Genomic DNA, 17,772 nt, shown 5'->3' on the forward strand with positions numbered 1-17,772 from the left:
CCCGCACCGTACTGCCCAGGCCATGGCGTGCCACTGGCTCACCAGGAGGAGGGCAATGAGATGGGAACCTCCTCCAGGTTCAAGACCTTGATCAGCCCATTATGTGGAAAGTGCAGCTTAAATGGGCAACAGCACCAGGCCCAGCAACCAGTGCCAAAATTCCACTCAAGGGAAGCACCTCGTCACGGACAAACAAGGACTTGCTGGTGGGTGGCTGCTGTGACGTCAACGCCCGGCACCAAGCAGGACTGCAGCACCGAGGGCACTGCGCTTCCTGCTGCCTGCAGCCCAGCGCGCCTCGCCTCCTCCTGCAGCGTCCGCAGCAGGCCCGCGTGCATTCCAGAACCTCTTCAGGGCAAAGATCATTGAGCTGTTTGGCTAAATGCAGGCCTCATCCCAGAGCGCGCGGCACAAGAACCGCTACAGGGACCTCACAGCAAGACAGTCCCACGGAGAAGCCCTCCTGGAAGACCTGCGCACGCACACCCCCCCCCCCCCCCCCAGCACCAGCAGCGCAGCCGGCCTCAGTGGTCACCAGTCCCTGGGAGAGAGGTGTTGTGGGAAACCATGGCTTTGACCGCTTCTGGTGTTGTGCGCTTTGGCTTCACTCCGCGCCGGGCTTTACCAGGTGGGACTGTTGTGTAACGCAGCTTGAAACACCAGCAAGTCACGTTTGAAAAAGAAAGGAGGCTGGTGATGTCCGTTCCATCTAAATCAACCAAGAAACCCCGGGCCGGGGCAGGAAGGCCGAGGACGCGAGGGGCACCCGCTGGAACCCCTAAAGCCACTTAAGGTGAGGGCGAGGGGCCCAGTGCCCGTCTTCGAGAAAGGAAAGGGTGGGGCTGCGCTGGAAGTCCTTGTGCGCGGGGCCCAGGCATGCGGCGCCCATCGGGCCTTCACTGCAGTTATTTATTGCATTTCTCTGTGGGGGCAAATACCTTCCCTCCACACACTGAATATATCCAAGGAGATTCTTATTGTTTTCTCGAGTTTCATGAGTTAAGTCATCCCTTCACCCAGAGAAATGGTGGGCCTCTTAGAATGTGCACGTTCTCTCCAGGTAGTTATTTTGGGTTTTGTTTTCCCAGGGTCTTCAGGAGAGGGCCCTGAACACCTTATGCTGGCATCTCAGATTGCCTAAAACCTCAAAGATACTGTTCCAGTCTAACTGATGACGAGTTTCCAGCAGCCGGCATCATGTGCTGTCAGACTGTTTTCTAGGGGTGTCTGGGATACTTGTATGCCTGTGTGCGGGCACCATTTTAAACAGAAATTCTGACTCACTGTCCTGAAGATTTTGTTCTCATTTCCTCCGAAGTGACTGGTCTGCTCAGCCATGGTCCAGGGGAGCCTCCTCTCCTCCCATCATGGCAACCCCACGTTAAGGGGATTCCCCATGGAGAGACGTACATCTCCATTGGCTATATATAAGTGGTCATCCTTTATTACTTTCAGATGTTACAGGTACAGAAATTGGGTTTCCCTGTGGTTTGCAAAGAAGAAGAAACCCCAAGTTTCTAGCAAGGAGTGAGAGACTTAAAATTAACATGTACCCTCAGTGGCGCGAGCGAATGAACGCAGGGCATGCAGGTTGCTGGTCTACATGCTCCAGGCGGGCCCCATGTTTCCAGAACAAGCCCCAGAGCATCTGGTCCTCAGATCAGACACGCCCCTGAGTGCCACTCTGCTCTCGGGAGCTGCACTGACACAGCTCTTCCTGGAGCCCCTCACTGGCCCCGGGACTCGGCAAGGTCCTTTCCATGTTTTGGTTGTTCAAGTTGTTGGCCTTGGAGCTGGGCACTAGTTTTACAATCTGCTTTCACATTTCTTGCTTTCCAGTATGCTTCTGCAATAGGTGTGGTCATTTCCCTTCACTTCCTCCTATCACTTCTTACATTTGTCTTCCCAAAGTAGTCTGTCCCCATAACTAAGTTTCCTCAGAGGGTAAATTGTGTGTCTGGTGATTATTTTTAAATTTAGATCATGGACTTTTGGATTCTCTGTGTAGTTCCTGGTGCTTAATCAAACTTTGTATATGAAAAAAATGTGCATGTTCAGATGTTTTACCATCTCATTATTTTCAGCAATTAGTGAAAAACCCCACAACACTTCTGAGGGCTTCCCCTCCCGCCCTCTCTCCCTCTCTCCTTCCCTCCCTCCACGCCTGGTCATCCTTCAGTTCCTAAATCTCTGGCTCTTCCCTGCTCTCCAACAGATATAATTGACATTTTCTAGTAGCCATCTTAAAGAGCGTGAATAGAAACAGGTAAAGCTAACTTTAGTAATACATTTTACTTAATCCAATATATCCGTAATATTGAGAAAAGACCGAAGGTAGGGAATATAAAAGGAATCACTTTAACCATGCTGCTGAAATTGTTAACATTATGAAGATGGAGGCATGAGGAAGGACTCTATTCTTGTTCTACTTAAGTAGTCTGGGAACTTAAACTTTTTGAACTTTCCAGTCCTGAGTTGATGCCTGGACATACATCTGGACAGACACCAGACCGCCAGATAACCTCCGATTTCCCCCTCCAGGTAACCCTCTGATTACCCCCCAAAGGACCCACATATCCAGGTCACCTGACATCCTCCTGACATCTGTTATCCATCGATGTGACTAGGCCCCCTGGTGCCCATCCTCTAGAGCACCTGGCACCCATCATCCAGCCTGCCATCTGACTGACACCGTCCTGGACCACTCCTCGGGTTAAGAATGCAGGGCTGCCTATTCTCAAGAACGCACTTTTTACTATAGGAACTCCTAACTTTTTTTTTATTCTTCAGAACACTTCTGGGTTTTTGCCTAGCTGTATTTCCAGTGTGCAAACTCTAAGACCCTTAAATAAATCTATCATTTGTTTCTAGCCAAAGCCTCCAAAATTTTTTTGAGTTTGACAGTATTACTTATCATTTCAAAATGTAACCAACATAAGAAGTATTAATGAGATATTTTACATTTCTTTTTTGGCACTGTCACATCCCATTATAGCCACACTCTGAGTGCTCAATAGCCTCAGGTGACTGGTAGCTACCACCTGGACAGCTCAGGACCAGGATTTCCTTGCTCTGGCATCTTCCCATGGCTCCTTCTTTCTTTGGTAAGAATTCCATGATCGGAGAAACTAAGATGGCGGCAGAGATAAACACCGGGAAATTAACGCCGCACACAACAATTGATTAATACCTCAGAGAAACAATACGGACTTCACCCAGAACCACAGGAAGCCTGGCTGACTGTAAACTCTCCAACTAGAAGGAAGGAAAGGCACACCGGGTTAAGAATGCAGGGCTGCCTATTCTCAAGAACGCACTTTTTACTATAGGAACTCCTAACTTTTTTTTTATTCTTCAGAACACTTCTGGGTTTTTGCCTAGCTGTATTTCCAGTGTGCAAACTCTAAGACCCTTAAATAAATCTATCATTTGTTTCTAGCCAAAGCCTCCAAAATTTTTTTGAGTTTGACAGTATTACTTATCATTTCAAAATGTAACCAACATAAGAAGTATATTAATGAGATTTTACATTCCTTTTTTGGCACTGTCACATCCCATTATAGCCACACTCTGAGTGCTCAATAGCCTCAGGTGACTGGTAGCTACCACCTGGACAGCTCAGGACCAGGATTTCCTTGCTCTGGCATCTTCCCATGGCTCCTTCTTTCTTTGGTAAGAATTCCATGATCACCGAGCCCCACTCCCCCAGCACACAGCGTGTGCGCCTCACCTCTGCCCCACCTCCAAGTGCGGGCCCTGGGAGGGGAGGCCCCTATGCTCTCTGCTCTGAGAACCAGAAATGTCAGTCAGAAACGTCTGCCGAGCAGACACATGCCCCTCCCCACGACTCTCAATGCCTCCACAGCTTCTGTCATTTCCCTCTTGGCTCTAGGGCCTTTCTTACTGCTGATCTCCCACACTCCAGCCCCTTCCACAGGAATCTGACTTTTGCCTGGGGATGCCAGCCTGCAGATTCATCCTAGAAACTGTGACTTCTGAACAATCCACAACTGCTCTATTCACAAGAATTCTCCAACATGCAGCTGCAACATCAAACTGCCCAGGCACACCACATGGAAGGACCTGGGAGTGGGTAAGTGTGAAGCTCACCTCCTGTACCTGACTTAGAACTTTCTAACTGATGTGCCGCAAATGGGCACGTGACACTGTGAAGTGTTACCTATCATTTCAAAATGTAACCACCATAAGAATTATGAATGAGGTTATTTTACAATCTTTTTTCTGGCACTGTCACATCCCATTATAGCCACATAGAATGGGGGAGTGGGGCTCGGTGATCGTGGAATTCTTTTACCAAAGAAAGAAAGAGCCATGGGAAGATGCCGGGGCAAGGGAATCCTGGTCCTGTGCTCTCCGGGTGGTAGCCACCAGTTACCTGAGCTATAGCATGTGGCTGTAAGTAGAGAACCCTTTAAAACTTACAACAGCTAAAGTTCCGTTTCATTACTGTTAAATACTCTCTAAACTTCCCGATTCAGGAAAACAGAAATTACAAACACATAATTTCTAAAAAATGCAGTGAAAATTCCCAACAAGCCCTATGCCGATGGCCCGGCCCCAGCTGTCCCAGAGCCTGCGTGTCCCGACGCGTGTCCTCGGGGAGCACGGCCGCCCTTGCCGCAGCCACTGTTCCGCACAAGGTAAAGCCGGGAAGACTCAGCCAACCCACCCAGCAGCTGTCCCTGTGAGCAGGCTCACATGGTGAAGCAGCTAAAACAGCACAAACCAATTTGTTTCTAGTTTCCTCTTTCAAAAATCAAAGAATATGGCAAGAACAGGCATTTCAGAATACAAATCACTAAAATAAAATGATGCTCAACACCACGAAACAAGTATTTCTGGAGCGGTAAGTGACGAGGCAGCGTTTTGAGCCTCTCCTGCGGCAGTGAGGAGAGGAGTGAGGAGAGGAGCGGCAGCAACATCCCCATGGTGGGTGGCCTTTCCGGACGCAGGGTGGTGGGAGAGGCGGAGGTGCTTTCTTAGGAGGCTGATTTTTCTTAAAAAATTGATTGTCTTTGTTTTACCATCCAGCAGCCCCTGCAATCCAACCTGGCCTTGAACTAAAGCAAGGGCCATATGAATGAATATGACCAGAACAGCTCCACCGGCCTGCTCCGTGGACCTGAGTGAACTGGAAAACAGGACCACCTCCGGCCACTTCCACCAGTCAGAACTTCGTCATCTGGTACTGGTTTTTTTTTCCGCGCGCGTGTGTGTGTGTGTGTGTGTGTGTGTGTGTGTGTGTGTGAGAGAAACAACACACTTTACTGCCAACTGCTGGAGAATGATGATAAAATGAAGATGATGTGGATAGTTGGAAGGGTTTAAAGAGGCCCCAGGCCCTGGAGGGCTCCCTACATCTCCAACTACCCCCCTCCCATCAGCTCCACACACCACCAGGGGCAGCTTTCCAAGACAGACTGGACTTCAGTTTCAAAGTAGCAGAATAAAGACAATTCTGCCTGTTTAAATCTTAAAAACCATCCAAAACAAGGAAAACCAGAAACATACATCAAAATACAAATGACACCTAAACTTGGGGCCTGACCCTCAGAGTGTAGGGGTGTCTAGTGAAGCGTGGCCTCCCTGGCAGCCGCCAGGGGAGTATGAGTGGCCCACACGGGGACAATCTGGACCAACGCCCTGGAAGGACTCGGGAAGAGAGCGACAGGTCCTGGGGAGGCAGGGTGATGCAGGAAGCAAGACACTGGGAAGGGAAAAGGAGACTTCCCAGAGAAAGGCTCTGCTCCTTCCTCACGCCCACTGGCTCATTATCTAGAACAGTGATGGCGAACCTATAACACGCATGTCAGAGGTGACACGCGAACTCATTTTTTTGGTTGATTTTTCTTTGTTAAATGGCATTTAAATATATAAAATAAATATAAAAAATATAAGTCTTTGTTTTACTATGGTTGCAAATATCAAAAAATATCTATATGTGACATGGCACCAGAGTTAAGTTAGGGTTTTTCAAAATGCTGACACGCCGAGCTCAAAAGGTTCACCATCACTAATCTAGAAAAACAGAAACAAACTCTCCAGACCGGGCTTCAGACTCAAGACCAACAGACCCGCTGGTGTGAGGCCCGGGGAGGGCATGGGTGAGAGGCCCAGCTTGTGAAAAGCACTGACAAGGTCACAATAACATAAAACACAATATGGACACAGATCCAAACCCAATTACATTGTAAATACTGGGAGGTGGCAGAACAGGATAGGTGAGAGTTGTGGATGGTGAAAGAGCAAAGTCAGTGCCTTAAGCCCCAAATCGAAAAAGGTCATCAAGCAGAGATCTAATCATATATTATCTAACCGTATGGAAATTAACACTAAAAGAACTGAGTTTGGCCCTGACTGGTTTGGCTCAGTGGATAGAGCGTCGGCCTGCGGACTCAGGGGTCCCAGGTTCGATTCTGGTCAAGGGCATATACCTTGGTTGCGGGCATAAGCCCAGTGGGGAGTGTGCAGGAGGCAGCTGATCAATGTTTCTCTCTCATCGATGTTTCTAACTCTCTATCCCTCTCCCTTTCTCTCTGTAAAGAATCAATACAAAAACATATATTTAAAGAACTGAGTTTGCTCCTGGGGAGAGAGAAATAAGACAGAGGAGTTGGGGACTCTGCTTTTTATATAAATATCTGTAGAACTATTTGATCCCTGATTAAAATAAAAAACAAATCAACCAGCTCATTCAGCAAGGTGCAGGACAGTTATGTACGAGAGGATCTTGTTTTGAAAAACATAAGTTAGAAAGGACATAAAAATAAACAGATACGCTGGAATCAGCTTAAGCAGAAAGTCTGTGTCCGTGTAGTGTAGAAGGAAACACCAGTTGCACACTGGCCACCTCCAGGGGGCAGTGGAGGGCTGGGGGACTCTCATTTCTTTTAATTTTTTGAATTATATAAAGTAAAAAGTGGTGGGATTATGCATGTTTTATTTTTAAATAATTAACATTTTATGCATAGCATAAAACTATCTTAATGAGCAAAACTGCAAGTGTGCCTGTGTGCATGATGCTGTCCACGGGCAAAAGAACAGGAAGGGCTCACAGCTCCAGACTCACACACTAAGTGCTGGCTGCAGCTCTTACCACGTCCCGGGGAGAGGCATGCTTTCCTAGGACTCTCCGGAACCAACAAGGTAAACCATTTCCCTTTACAAAGTTAATAACGCTTAACAGAATCTGGGCACTTACTAAAGCGTGAATGTAATATAAAATGTACTTAAGAGACATTAAAAGTGCCTTAGTTTATATAAGTCTGTGAAAATTTTAGAAAAAGAAATAGAACAGTATGTTGGGAAATCTTCATTTTTAATTTTTAAAAAATTACGATTTTTAAAGCAAATTTGTCAACAGAATTTGTATTATTTTAACTGAACACTTGGTGGCAGCAAAGGCTGTAACAGCTCACTGGTCTGGAGCCAAGTGCTCATCAGCCAGCATGTCAGGCCAGGGAAGCCTCAGCTTCCTGGCCTCAGGCTGCAGACCTGAGGTTCATGATAGGGCCAAGGGCTGAGCCCTTTCTGGGTTGGTGGGCTCTCTCTGCTGCCACGGAGACCTCCATTCAGCAGCTGTGATGGAATCAACCTTTCCTGGCACCTGATGGATCTGCTACCCCACTGAAAATCTATTTTTCTCTGTTATCAATAGGCTGCATTGTTCTTGTCTCACTATCTTCCTCTCCCTACAGATTTAGTTCCAAGAAAATAACTTATTGATGTTGAAACATAGTACCTAAAGATAGTCTGTGAACAAAATTAGTATGGTAATTCAGAGAATGCTATGAATGATTCCAGTAAAATTACATTATTTCTGCCTCTAATCTCACTCAACATTTTAGTTGTTTCAAAAAATTCTATCATGATGCTCTGTTTATACAGTAATCCAAATTAAAAAAAAAAACCAGAAACTCAATACAACTAGCTTAGAGAATTACACTGTATCTTCCCAATAGCACAGGAAACTGTCATTCAAATCCCACTCTTAATCCGGTCCAGAGGCCCGTCACAGGCCATTCCAAAAGCTCTCACCAGTAGGGCCAGATGCTGGAATGGCAGAATTTTCCAATAGAAGAAACAAATATTTAGGTTATAATTCATGCAAGATTTCTCAAATAACTAACTATATTATTTTCTATTTGGTCTCTAATTTCTCCCACCCCAAATCTAATCCCTTGATTCATTAAAAATGAGATTTCAAATATGGCAAAAATATCGACAACAGGTGAATATGGACAAATAGTATGAGGGAGCTCTTTGCCCTATTCTTCTGTGGAATCCCGCTGAGCACCTGGCTCTGGCCTGCATCCAGGGTGGCTCACACGGGCCCAGGCCAACCAGGCGCTCCACCGATGTCTTCTGATCTTAACAATGTTTGGAAACTCAACACAACCCTATAGTTTGTTTGGATTTTCAACACTGACAAATTTTTTAAAAATTTAAGTACTTTTGTATCTGGAGGATTCTGGCAACAAAATTATTATGATTTTAAAAATAAAATTAATATGGCATCACTACTTACTCGATGAATGATACCGGCTGAATGAAGGTGTTTAATACCACAGAGCATCTGGTAAAGAAGATAGGACATTCTCTCATGGTCCAACTCCATATGAATAACCTGACATAAGTTAGCATCCATTAATTCCATAACTAAATACCTGAGGGGGAAAAGATTAGCCATGTTCACATGAAAAGCATCCAAAATTCCTTTGTGGCTATTAAACCAGAATTTTTACGAAACAGTAATAGCTTTCTATCTAACTCAATGTACTGGTTAAAGTAAAACACTACTTTGTTTTCTCTAAACATTTTATAAAGAATCTTGAAGCAAACATACAATGGACCTTTATAAAAGTTTTTTTCCAAAAAAACAACTAACGATATTTTTTTCAAGTTAAAAATAAAACAATTTCTATATCATAGTAAATAGAATCTCAAACATCCAAATTCTCCTATATCTTAAATTTTTGCTACAGAATCATTCTTACCAGTCTAGAAGCCATGCTGTTATTTCTCTCATCTTAAGAAAACTTGATCCCCAAAGATGTAAAAGCAATATAGTCAATAAATAATATTGTAACAACTACATAGGGTGCCAGGTGGGTACTAGACTTACCAGCGTCATTCCTCATAAGGTATATAAATGTCTAATTCTATGTTATACACCTGAAACTAACATAATATTGTGTGTCATCTGTAACTGGGAATAATTTTTTAATAAAAATAACTTCCCCCAGCATCGACTGCCCCGATCTTTCTTCCCTTTGTAAGCAAACTCCCCAAAAGGTGCCTACACGCACCATTTCCAATTCTTCTCCCACTTTGCTCAGGCTTCGGCCCTCATCTCTCTGCTGACACTGTCCTCCAGGCCCCTCTGACTTCCCTGTTGCTAAGTCCCGGCTGCCAGTGCCCGCCTCCTCCCCCAGCTTCTTACTTTTGGAGTGCTACTGCTCGGTCCTTGGCCTTCCTGTCTCTGCCACAGTCTTGGTGATCTTCTCCACCCTCTGGTCTCAAGGTTTTTAAATACCATCTACAGACCATCAATTACAAATTCACACCTTCAACTCAGACCTCTATCCAGGCTCATTCACCCAACTTCCCACTTCACAGTTCCCCTTGGGTATCCAACAGACAACTCGAAGTCATGTCCCAAAATCAGCTCCTGATCCCACGCTACCTCTGACATGTTCTCCCTGCAGCCTTCCGCATCTCAGGTGAGAGCACTTTCACCCTTCAGGTGATCAGGCCGAAGTCCAGGTGTCACCCTCCACTCCCTTGCTCTCGCACCACACATCTTCTCTAAGAGCAAACACTGTGGTGCTACCTTCAGGACAGTTTCAGCCCCGATCTCACCCCATCCCCTCATCATTCCTCTCTGGTCTAAGTGAAGCACCATGATCTCTCACCTGGACTGGTACAATCACCTCCCAACTGGTCTTCTGGGTCCCCACACCTTATGGTGGATTCTCAACCCAGAAACCGGTTATTCTTTTAAAATGAAAGTCAGGTAAGCTCACTCCTCTGTTGAAAGTCTTACTGAACTGCCTTAGAATAAAAGGAAATCCTTACAATAGACTTCCGCTCTCTGCTGCTTGAGCTCCAGCCACACTGGCCTCTGGCTGTTCTTGGACACACCATGCACACTCCCACTTCCACTCCTTTGTGCTGCCTGTTCCTTCCATTCAACTCAGTCTTCCCGCAGATACTTCAAGTCTAACCTTCTCACCCCTTCAAGCCTCTCTTCAAATGTCACCAATCCAGGGAGGTCTTTCTCCAACCCCAACCACCCCACGGAAAACTGCAACCTGACTCCTAACCCCCAGCACTCCAGACCCCACACCCAGGTCCACTTCTTCCACAGCACTTGCCTCGTCCTAATGAATGACATCATCTCCTTATTTCTTACATTGATTATCTCTCTTCTAGGCTTTCCTGCAAGCTCTAGGAAGGAGGATGCTCGCCAGCAATTCTTAAGTAATAGAAGGGATGTTTGTTTTGGTCACTAAGGTACGCCAAGTCCAAGAGAGTGCTGAGCACAGGGCTAGCCATCACGTATTTGTTGAATGAATGAATACAATACATTTAGGATAAAGTTGGACATTATATCTCAATAAATTGATAAATTAATATTTCATTTCATTGTTAGTAAGAGAATTCTATTTCAGATTTTGGGAACACACAATATCTAATGACTTAACCATTTCAAATAATAATTGTAAACACCTGAACCTTATAATCCTGGCTTTCAGGGGACTGTAGAAAATGTTTTCTATTTCAGTAAAGCAAATTACTGGCATTAATGATCACTGTCTGCTCTGAAGAATTATTTCCAGTCATTTCTTATCTGTTACAGAGATGATAATTATCTAAGTATAAAAATAGTTGAATATTATTATCCATTTTCTAATATTTCTCTTCCACAGAGAAAAGTGGCTAAGATATCATTAAAAATGTATTGTCATCCTAAGTAAAAAAAAAATACCTGTTACTTTCCTAAGTAAAAAACAAAACAGTTACTTTCTTTTCTAAATATTCAGTTGTTGATGCATAGTACATTATTGAATAAAAATGATACTTACACATCTTGAAATTCTTCTAGAGTTTTTTGTGGTGTAAACACATTTAACAAACTAATTATCTGAAAAGAGAAAATTATTTGAACCTCAGAATTACAGATGACTCTAAAAATTAAGTTTAACATTAACATATCAAAAATGGGGGGAAAATCACAGCAGAGCTCAGTATTTATTATTGTTATTGTTTTTACCAAAAACATATTACATGGTATTTGAAAAAAGTTAAATGATTAGGATTCTTACCTTGAAAATAAGATGTACTTTTCATAATGTCACTTTTGTGTGTTCCTTGTAATTTATTATTAAAGAATTCTAACATTTAATGTCTTTCTAACTCTGAACATAAAAAAGTAGAAATGGGGGAAAAAACCCACACTAAATAAAGCAATATGTTAACTCTGAAAACTTAAATTTTATGTACAAATTTCTAAAAAAGTTTTAAAATATGAAGGCTAAGCTTGCATTTTTGGTATGATAAAGATGAAACGCCTCATAGCATTATCTATTTATTTAAAGAGAGTTCTAGAATGGACCCCACTATAGGCTTTGGTCTTGCAGTCTAAGGCTGCTTGAGCATCGAACACACATCCTCAATCATTTCAAATGACTGAGGGAAAGAGAAATGATTCAGTATATAGATAGAACTGGGGTGGCTGGCTAGCCAAGGAAAAAGTAAAACTGGATCAACACTTCAATCTTTATTTATATCAAGATAAACTTGGAATGGAACAAATATTTAAATCTAAAACATGAAACCATAAAACATTAAAATATGGATAAACATTTATATAATCCTGGTGTAGAAAAGCCTTTCTAAGCATGACAGAAAACCGAGGAGATTTGATTCCATTTAAACCAAACCCCAAATCAACCCAACAAAAATAAAACCAGTGGAAACAACCTAAATAAGGCCAAGGGGAAAAGAAGTGAGGCTGATAGCTCTAACACACAAAAGATCTTTTGTAAATGCATAAGGAAGAGACCAATAGTTCAAGAGAAAAATAGACCACGGCCATAGAATACAAATTCTCAAGAAATAAAAATAAATGGCTAATAGAGATATGGAAAGAAATTCAACCTCACAAATAGTATTTCATGTGTCATCTGTCAGACTGGTAAAGCAAAACATAGGCTCAACAGCAGGGGTCCTCAAACTACGGCCCGCGGGCCACATGCAAATGCAAATATTGTCTTTGTTCCCGTTTTGTTTTTTTACTTCAAAATAAGATATGTGCAGTGTGCATAGGAATTTGTTCATAGTTTTTTTTAAACTATAGTCCGGCCCTCCAACCGTCTGAGGAACAAAGTTTGAGGACCCCTGCTCAACAGTATGTAGTGCAGGGGAATTCTGAAACAGAGGCATCCTCAGATACTCTTAATGAAAGCATAAAACTGACAGTCTTCCTTGAGGTCAATTTGTCAGAATGTATTAAAGCCAGAAGTGTGCATACTCTTTGACCCAACAATCTTGGCCAAAAAGTCAGCTGGACAATGTGTACAGATGCATGTAGAAGGATGTTCACTGCAGTACTGTTTATAATAGGGAAAAACTGGAGACCACCTAAATATTCAATAATAGGTGACTGGTCAAATAAATTACTGTGCATCTGTACTATGCAGCTATTTTAAAAATGGATTATATCCATGTTCCTAATGTGTATGAGACCTAGCAACATTCCATGAGGGCAAAAGCAGGATGCATAACACAGCTGATCTTGTTTAAGTGTGTGTATGCTCACAAATGCATGAGGGTGCTCACCAAAATGTCAATGACAGTGATCTGTGGGTGGTGATCAAAGATTTTTGCTTTCTTGTTTACACTGTTTGAATTTTAAAAAATAATAACCATACTTTTTTATAACCTGAAAACAATTTTTTAAAATAAATAAGTAAAATAAAGCATGTATCGAAAAAATTAAAAACAAACTCAAAGCACAGACTCAGAAGAAAAGCTATCTTAGCTGTGCATGCCAGAAAGACCCAGCATACATGTTAAAGCAAAGGCAGCCATAGAGAGTTAAGTGTCACCTTAACCACCACCTCCTAGTCCTAACAAAAAGAGGTCACATGGGGGCAGCTCCCAAGGCTCTTCCAGACTTAACATTTGATGGTTTTCTAACGTGGTAAGGTTATAAAAGAATGCTCAGACACCAGTAATGGAATATAAACATTTTCTAGAGATACCTTTTCTCCTTAAAATTTATAGTGCTTTGATTTCTGTGGCGATGCCTAGCACAGCTATCATAAATATAACATCATCTAATAACATTTATTTAAAACTGAAATGTCTGTATTATAAGGTAAAAAGTTACTTATAGAATGAAGTTTTTCTTAAAAATATTTAGCTGTTTCTCAATTTGCTGGGTGTGTACTGATACCACCTTATAGAGCAGGGTTAACTGACATTCCTATCCCTGCTTAGTGATCGAAGTTCCTATGGACCAGGATGCCTCTTGCTGATTTCAATTTCCCAAATGTTGAGAAGAAGTTTATCAATAAAATATAACCATTTAAATAGTTATTTTAATCATTAGGTTACCCTAGGTCTGAACTCAGTGCAACCCACAAGATTATCATGTCACTGACAACGTTCAAATATACTGAGGAAACAGAGACATAACTCACATTTTTATGATTGACACATTTCAGGAGCACGAGTTCACGATAAGCTCTCTTTGCGTGGGTTTGATTTTGAAAAGGCCGGCTTAGTTTCTTGACTGCAACATTTATCCCAAGAACTGTATCAAAAGCAGCACTAAAATTAGGAAATAGAATAAGTGCTATAATAAGCAACCCATTAGAGTGATTTTGGAAAATATGCAGTGCAGAATGTACAAAGTACAATCCTTTTAAATGAGTAACAAACAAGGGAAAACCTTCCTGCTTGTTTCCACCTGAGGTACTTGTACCCCTGCAGAGCCAGGGGAGCTGGCTGAGGTGCAGGATGGACGGACTCCTCTGCAGAGGTGCGGACACAGCCACTGCAGGTAGGATGGGGTTTAGCAATCCCGGACATGTTGACTTATTATATTAGTTGAGATTATTATATCCAGAACGAAGTAATTTAATATAGAGCATGTAACACAGGTGAAGAAATGAAATCTTCAGTTTAAATATGCCAGTAAGTTGGGGGAAAAGTCATTGGTTATCACAGGATAAAATGTAAGTATATTCGGAGTAACACAGAGGAGGAAATAGTTGAGCTCATGGAAGAATACAATAAATCTAATTTTTGATTGTGTTTTTCCCAGACAAAAGAATCTAAAAAGAAAACAGAAGCCAAAATCTCAGCTCATGGTAAATCCCCAAGATACAAAACCCTAATGTAAACAATTGCGATGTATAAAATTCCACTAGAAATATCACATCATACTAGGGAATAATAGAATCTTCCAGAGCCTGTGTTTCCAGCATCTCAAGTTCCTAGTTGAGATTTATGGTTCATTTTCTTCCAGAAAATAGACAGAAAAAACTGAGTAGCCTGGCTGCACATTTTGAACTAATTTCAAACAAGTTCAAATAGTACCATTCATGTTATTATCCTTCGGCCTCCCATCAGGGGCTCATCGCTGCTAAAGACCACCTGGAAACCCAGGCACTACTGAAAACACTGTTTCTGTTCCTTTATCCTATTCAGTTTAAAACATGGCTTACATTCATTCACTCCTACGAATAATGTTTTCTGCCAAACAACCCTAACTTAATTCAACCTGTTTTTAAATTGAAGGCTGTCGATGACAGCATTTGATTAAGAATGATTAGAATCTTCATGTCACTTTGGTATTCTTCTTTTAAATCTAATTCTGTTCACATTATGTGTACATGTTTACACATATGTAAAATCACATGTTCATATGTAAATGCACTATTCATATAAATTATAAAATGTTAGAGAAATCTATTTGTGAAGTGAATCATTAGTTAATGTACTACTACATACATGTGTATTTGTACCTATGTATATTTCTGTCTAGGAATGTGAAAAACAAACACATCTTTTTTGGCCTCAACAGTTTTTGTCCAAAATGAGCCAAATAAACCAATTCTGAGCATCTCAGCAGACACATACTTCCCCACTCGTGGTTCCCACTCTAGGAGTGACTACCTTCCTGGTTTTACTTCTTGCAATTATGTACTTTTCAATTCCAAAGAACATACTTTTATTACTATTTCCTCATTTATCAACTTTAGAAATTATCTATTCACTCCCCATTATAAAAACTGAGAATTTTGCCCTGGCCGGGTTGGCTCAGCGGATAGAGTGTCAGCCTGCGGACTGAAGGGTCCCAGGTTCGATTCCGGCCAAGGGCACTTGCCTGGGTTGCGGGCTCGATCCCCAGTGGGGGGGTGCAGGAGGCAGCTGATCAATGGTTCTCTCTCATCATTGATATATCTCTCTCTCTCCCCTTCTCCCTTCCTCTCTGAAATCAATAAAGAAATATATTTAAAAAATACAAAAAACTGAGAATTTAGTCACTTATTGGAAACTTCAACCCCTCCCAGTTTTTTGCTCTCATGTTAACTTTCCCTTGATTACCCATGTAACTTTAAATAACATGTCCACACTTCTGCTCCATCAACTTCCGAAGGCCCCTCTTCACTCCCAGTATGTAAAATGAGATGATTATATTCGTGTCCTTTTCCCTGCAGCTCTCTCCTCTCTTCCCTCCAAACGTCTGTCTTACGCGGCAAAGTCTGATAACACATCTCTGATTTCTACAACTAAGTCTTCTGTGTTTCTTACGTGGGCTGTGACTAGAAGTTGAAAATCAAGCCAGAGTATATGCATGTAAGTATTACTGACTGCAGAGCTGGGATTACGTTTCTTTTGTAAAGAGCACATGACTTGCTGCTGGTCATAAAAGGGGGAGACTGTTTCCAGCATCGAGGTCAAATGGTCTCTTTTCTTATATTTCATCAATTGCTCAAACATCATGTACTTTTAAACGTGTTTTATACTTAGATCATGAACTTTTCTACTGTAAGTTTCTAACACATGTGTTTTTTTCCTTATTAAGAAAGAAAAACATACCTTTTATAGCCTATTACCAGTACTTCCTACCTTATTACTCACATTATCTGTTGTTTGGAATCTATTCCATTCTTTCTGAAGACATTTTCTTGGAGTTTCTTTCAAGGTCTGCTGCACAGCTGTCCCCTGGGACTTCTCAATGACCTCCACTGCTTCTTGTGTTACACGTGTGTTCTCTTCCTTAGAGAACATCCTCAAGAAATTTCCCCCAGGAAACGTGTATGGGAGATAGTCTTCCTCTGCCCTTATCCTTGATAGCTTGTCTTCTAAAACCAAAATCAATTTTCTCTGGGAACTCCCCTGATTTCCAACGTTAAATGCTGTTGGAGACAAGATTTATGCCTGTCTGATATCATTCCTTTGCTTCCTTTTTTGTTCCTCAACTCAATGATTTATCACAAAGAGGATGTTTTGTCAGCATTCCTAAAGCCCCCACACCTCCTAATCGCTGTCCCTCCTGCCCCCCTAACTGCTTTGACTTTTATGATCATCACTTCTTGCTTTTACCAGTTCAACATGCGTCTCTGAGCCCCACCCCATGGTTTATTTCCGCCTGGATTTTGAAATCATCTGTCTGACTTCTTTCACTCAACGTTCTATTTGTGAGATTCATCCATTGCTGCTTTGCACAGCTATAATTCATTCTGTGTCATTGCTGTATATCCCCTTACATGACTACATGACATACTGCTGCTGTTTTCAGTTTGCCAGGAATTACAAAAAACAGTCATAAACACTTCATACATGGCTCTGGGCCCCTAGGCATGCATTTCTGATGAGTAGACAGCTAACAGTGGGACTGCATATATTTTATTTTAGTAGATAACACCAAGCTATTTTTCAAAGTGGTTCGTTCTACCAGTGTCTAGACATTTCATTATTATTTTTCTGTATATTGATCCTGTGTCCTACATGGAGCTAATCCCAAGAGCTCTTTAGAAGCAGTTTGTTCTGGTTGGTGAGAAGAGGGTCAGAAAGATTTGACTCTTGAGAAGGACTAGATGTGACATTGCTACCTTTAAGATGGTCACGTGAGAAGGAATGTGGGGGTCTCTAGGAGCAGAGGGGCCCCTGGCTGACAGACAGCAAGGGAATGGGGGCCTTAGGCCTGCAGCTGCCACAAACTGGGTTCTGCCAATAACCCGAAAGTGCCTGGAAACAGACCCTTCCCCAGAGCCTGCAGATTACAGCCCAGGCCAGCCGACATGTTGTTCAGCTGTGTGATGCTGAGCAGAGAACCTGGGCAAGCCCATACAGATTTCTGATCTATAGACTTATGAGATTATCAATGGGTGTTGTTTTAAACCACAAGTTCGTGGTAATTTGTTATGTAGCAATAGAAAACTAATACATCTTCTCTTATGTACTTTTCTACCCTTTTCTCTCTCCAGGCTTTACTCTATTTTTTTCTCACCTACCTTCCAGACCACTAATTCTCTCTTCCATTATGTCTAATATGCTTTTAAGCCTAACCATTAACTTCATAATTCGATTACTATATCTTACAGTTCTAGAATTTCTATTAAGTTTTTTTAAGTTTTCAGTTTCCCACCAAAATTTTTTCATCTTACCTTTTACCATCCTGAACATATCATCATTGCTATTTTAAAGTTTGGATCCAATAACGCCAGGACC

General features: G+C 42.1%; 1 protein-coding gene across 6 annotated transcripts in view; it reads right to left on the minus strand.

Moving 5' to 3' along the window:
• Positions 1 to 17,772, minus strand: part of MAPK9 (mitogen-activated protein kinase 9) — a 36,300-nt gene that overhangs the window by 10,589 nt on the left and 7,939 nt on the right. For all 6 annotated transcript variants that reach the window (XM_006775395.2, XM_006775392.2, XM_006775396.2 and 3 more), the window contains 3 exons: positions 13,731 to 13,860; positions 11,109 to 11,167; positions 8,549 to 8,687 (listed from right to left, as the gene is read on the minus strand). In XM_006775395.2, coding sequence (XP_006775458.1) covers positions 8,549 to 8,687; positions 11,109 to 11,167; positions 13,731 to 13,860 — 328 coding nt within the window. The remainder of the gene's footprint in view (positions 1 to 8,548; positions 8,688 to 11,108; positions 11,168 to 13,730; positions 13,861 to 17,772) is intronic.

Source organism: Myotis davidii, unplaced genomic scaffold (genome assembly GCF_000327345.1).
Source record: "Myotis davidii unplaced genomic scaffold, ASM32734v1 scaffold648, whole genome shotgun sequence".
Classification (NCBI taxonomy): Eukaryota; Metazoa; Chordata; class Mammalia; order Chiroptera; family Vespertilionidae; genus Myotis; species Myotis davidii.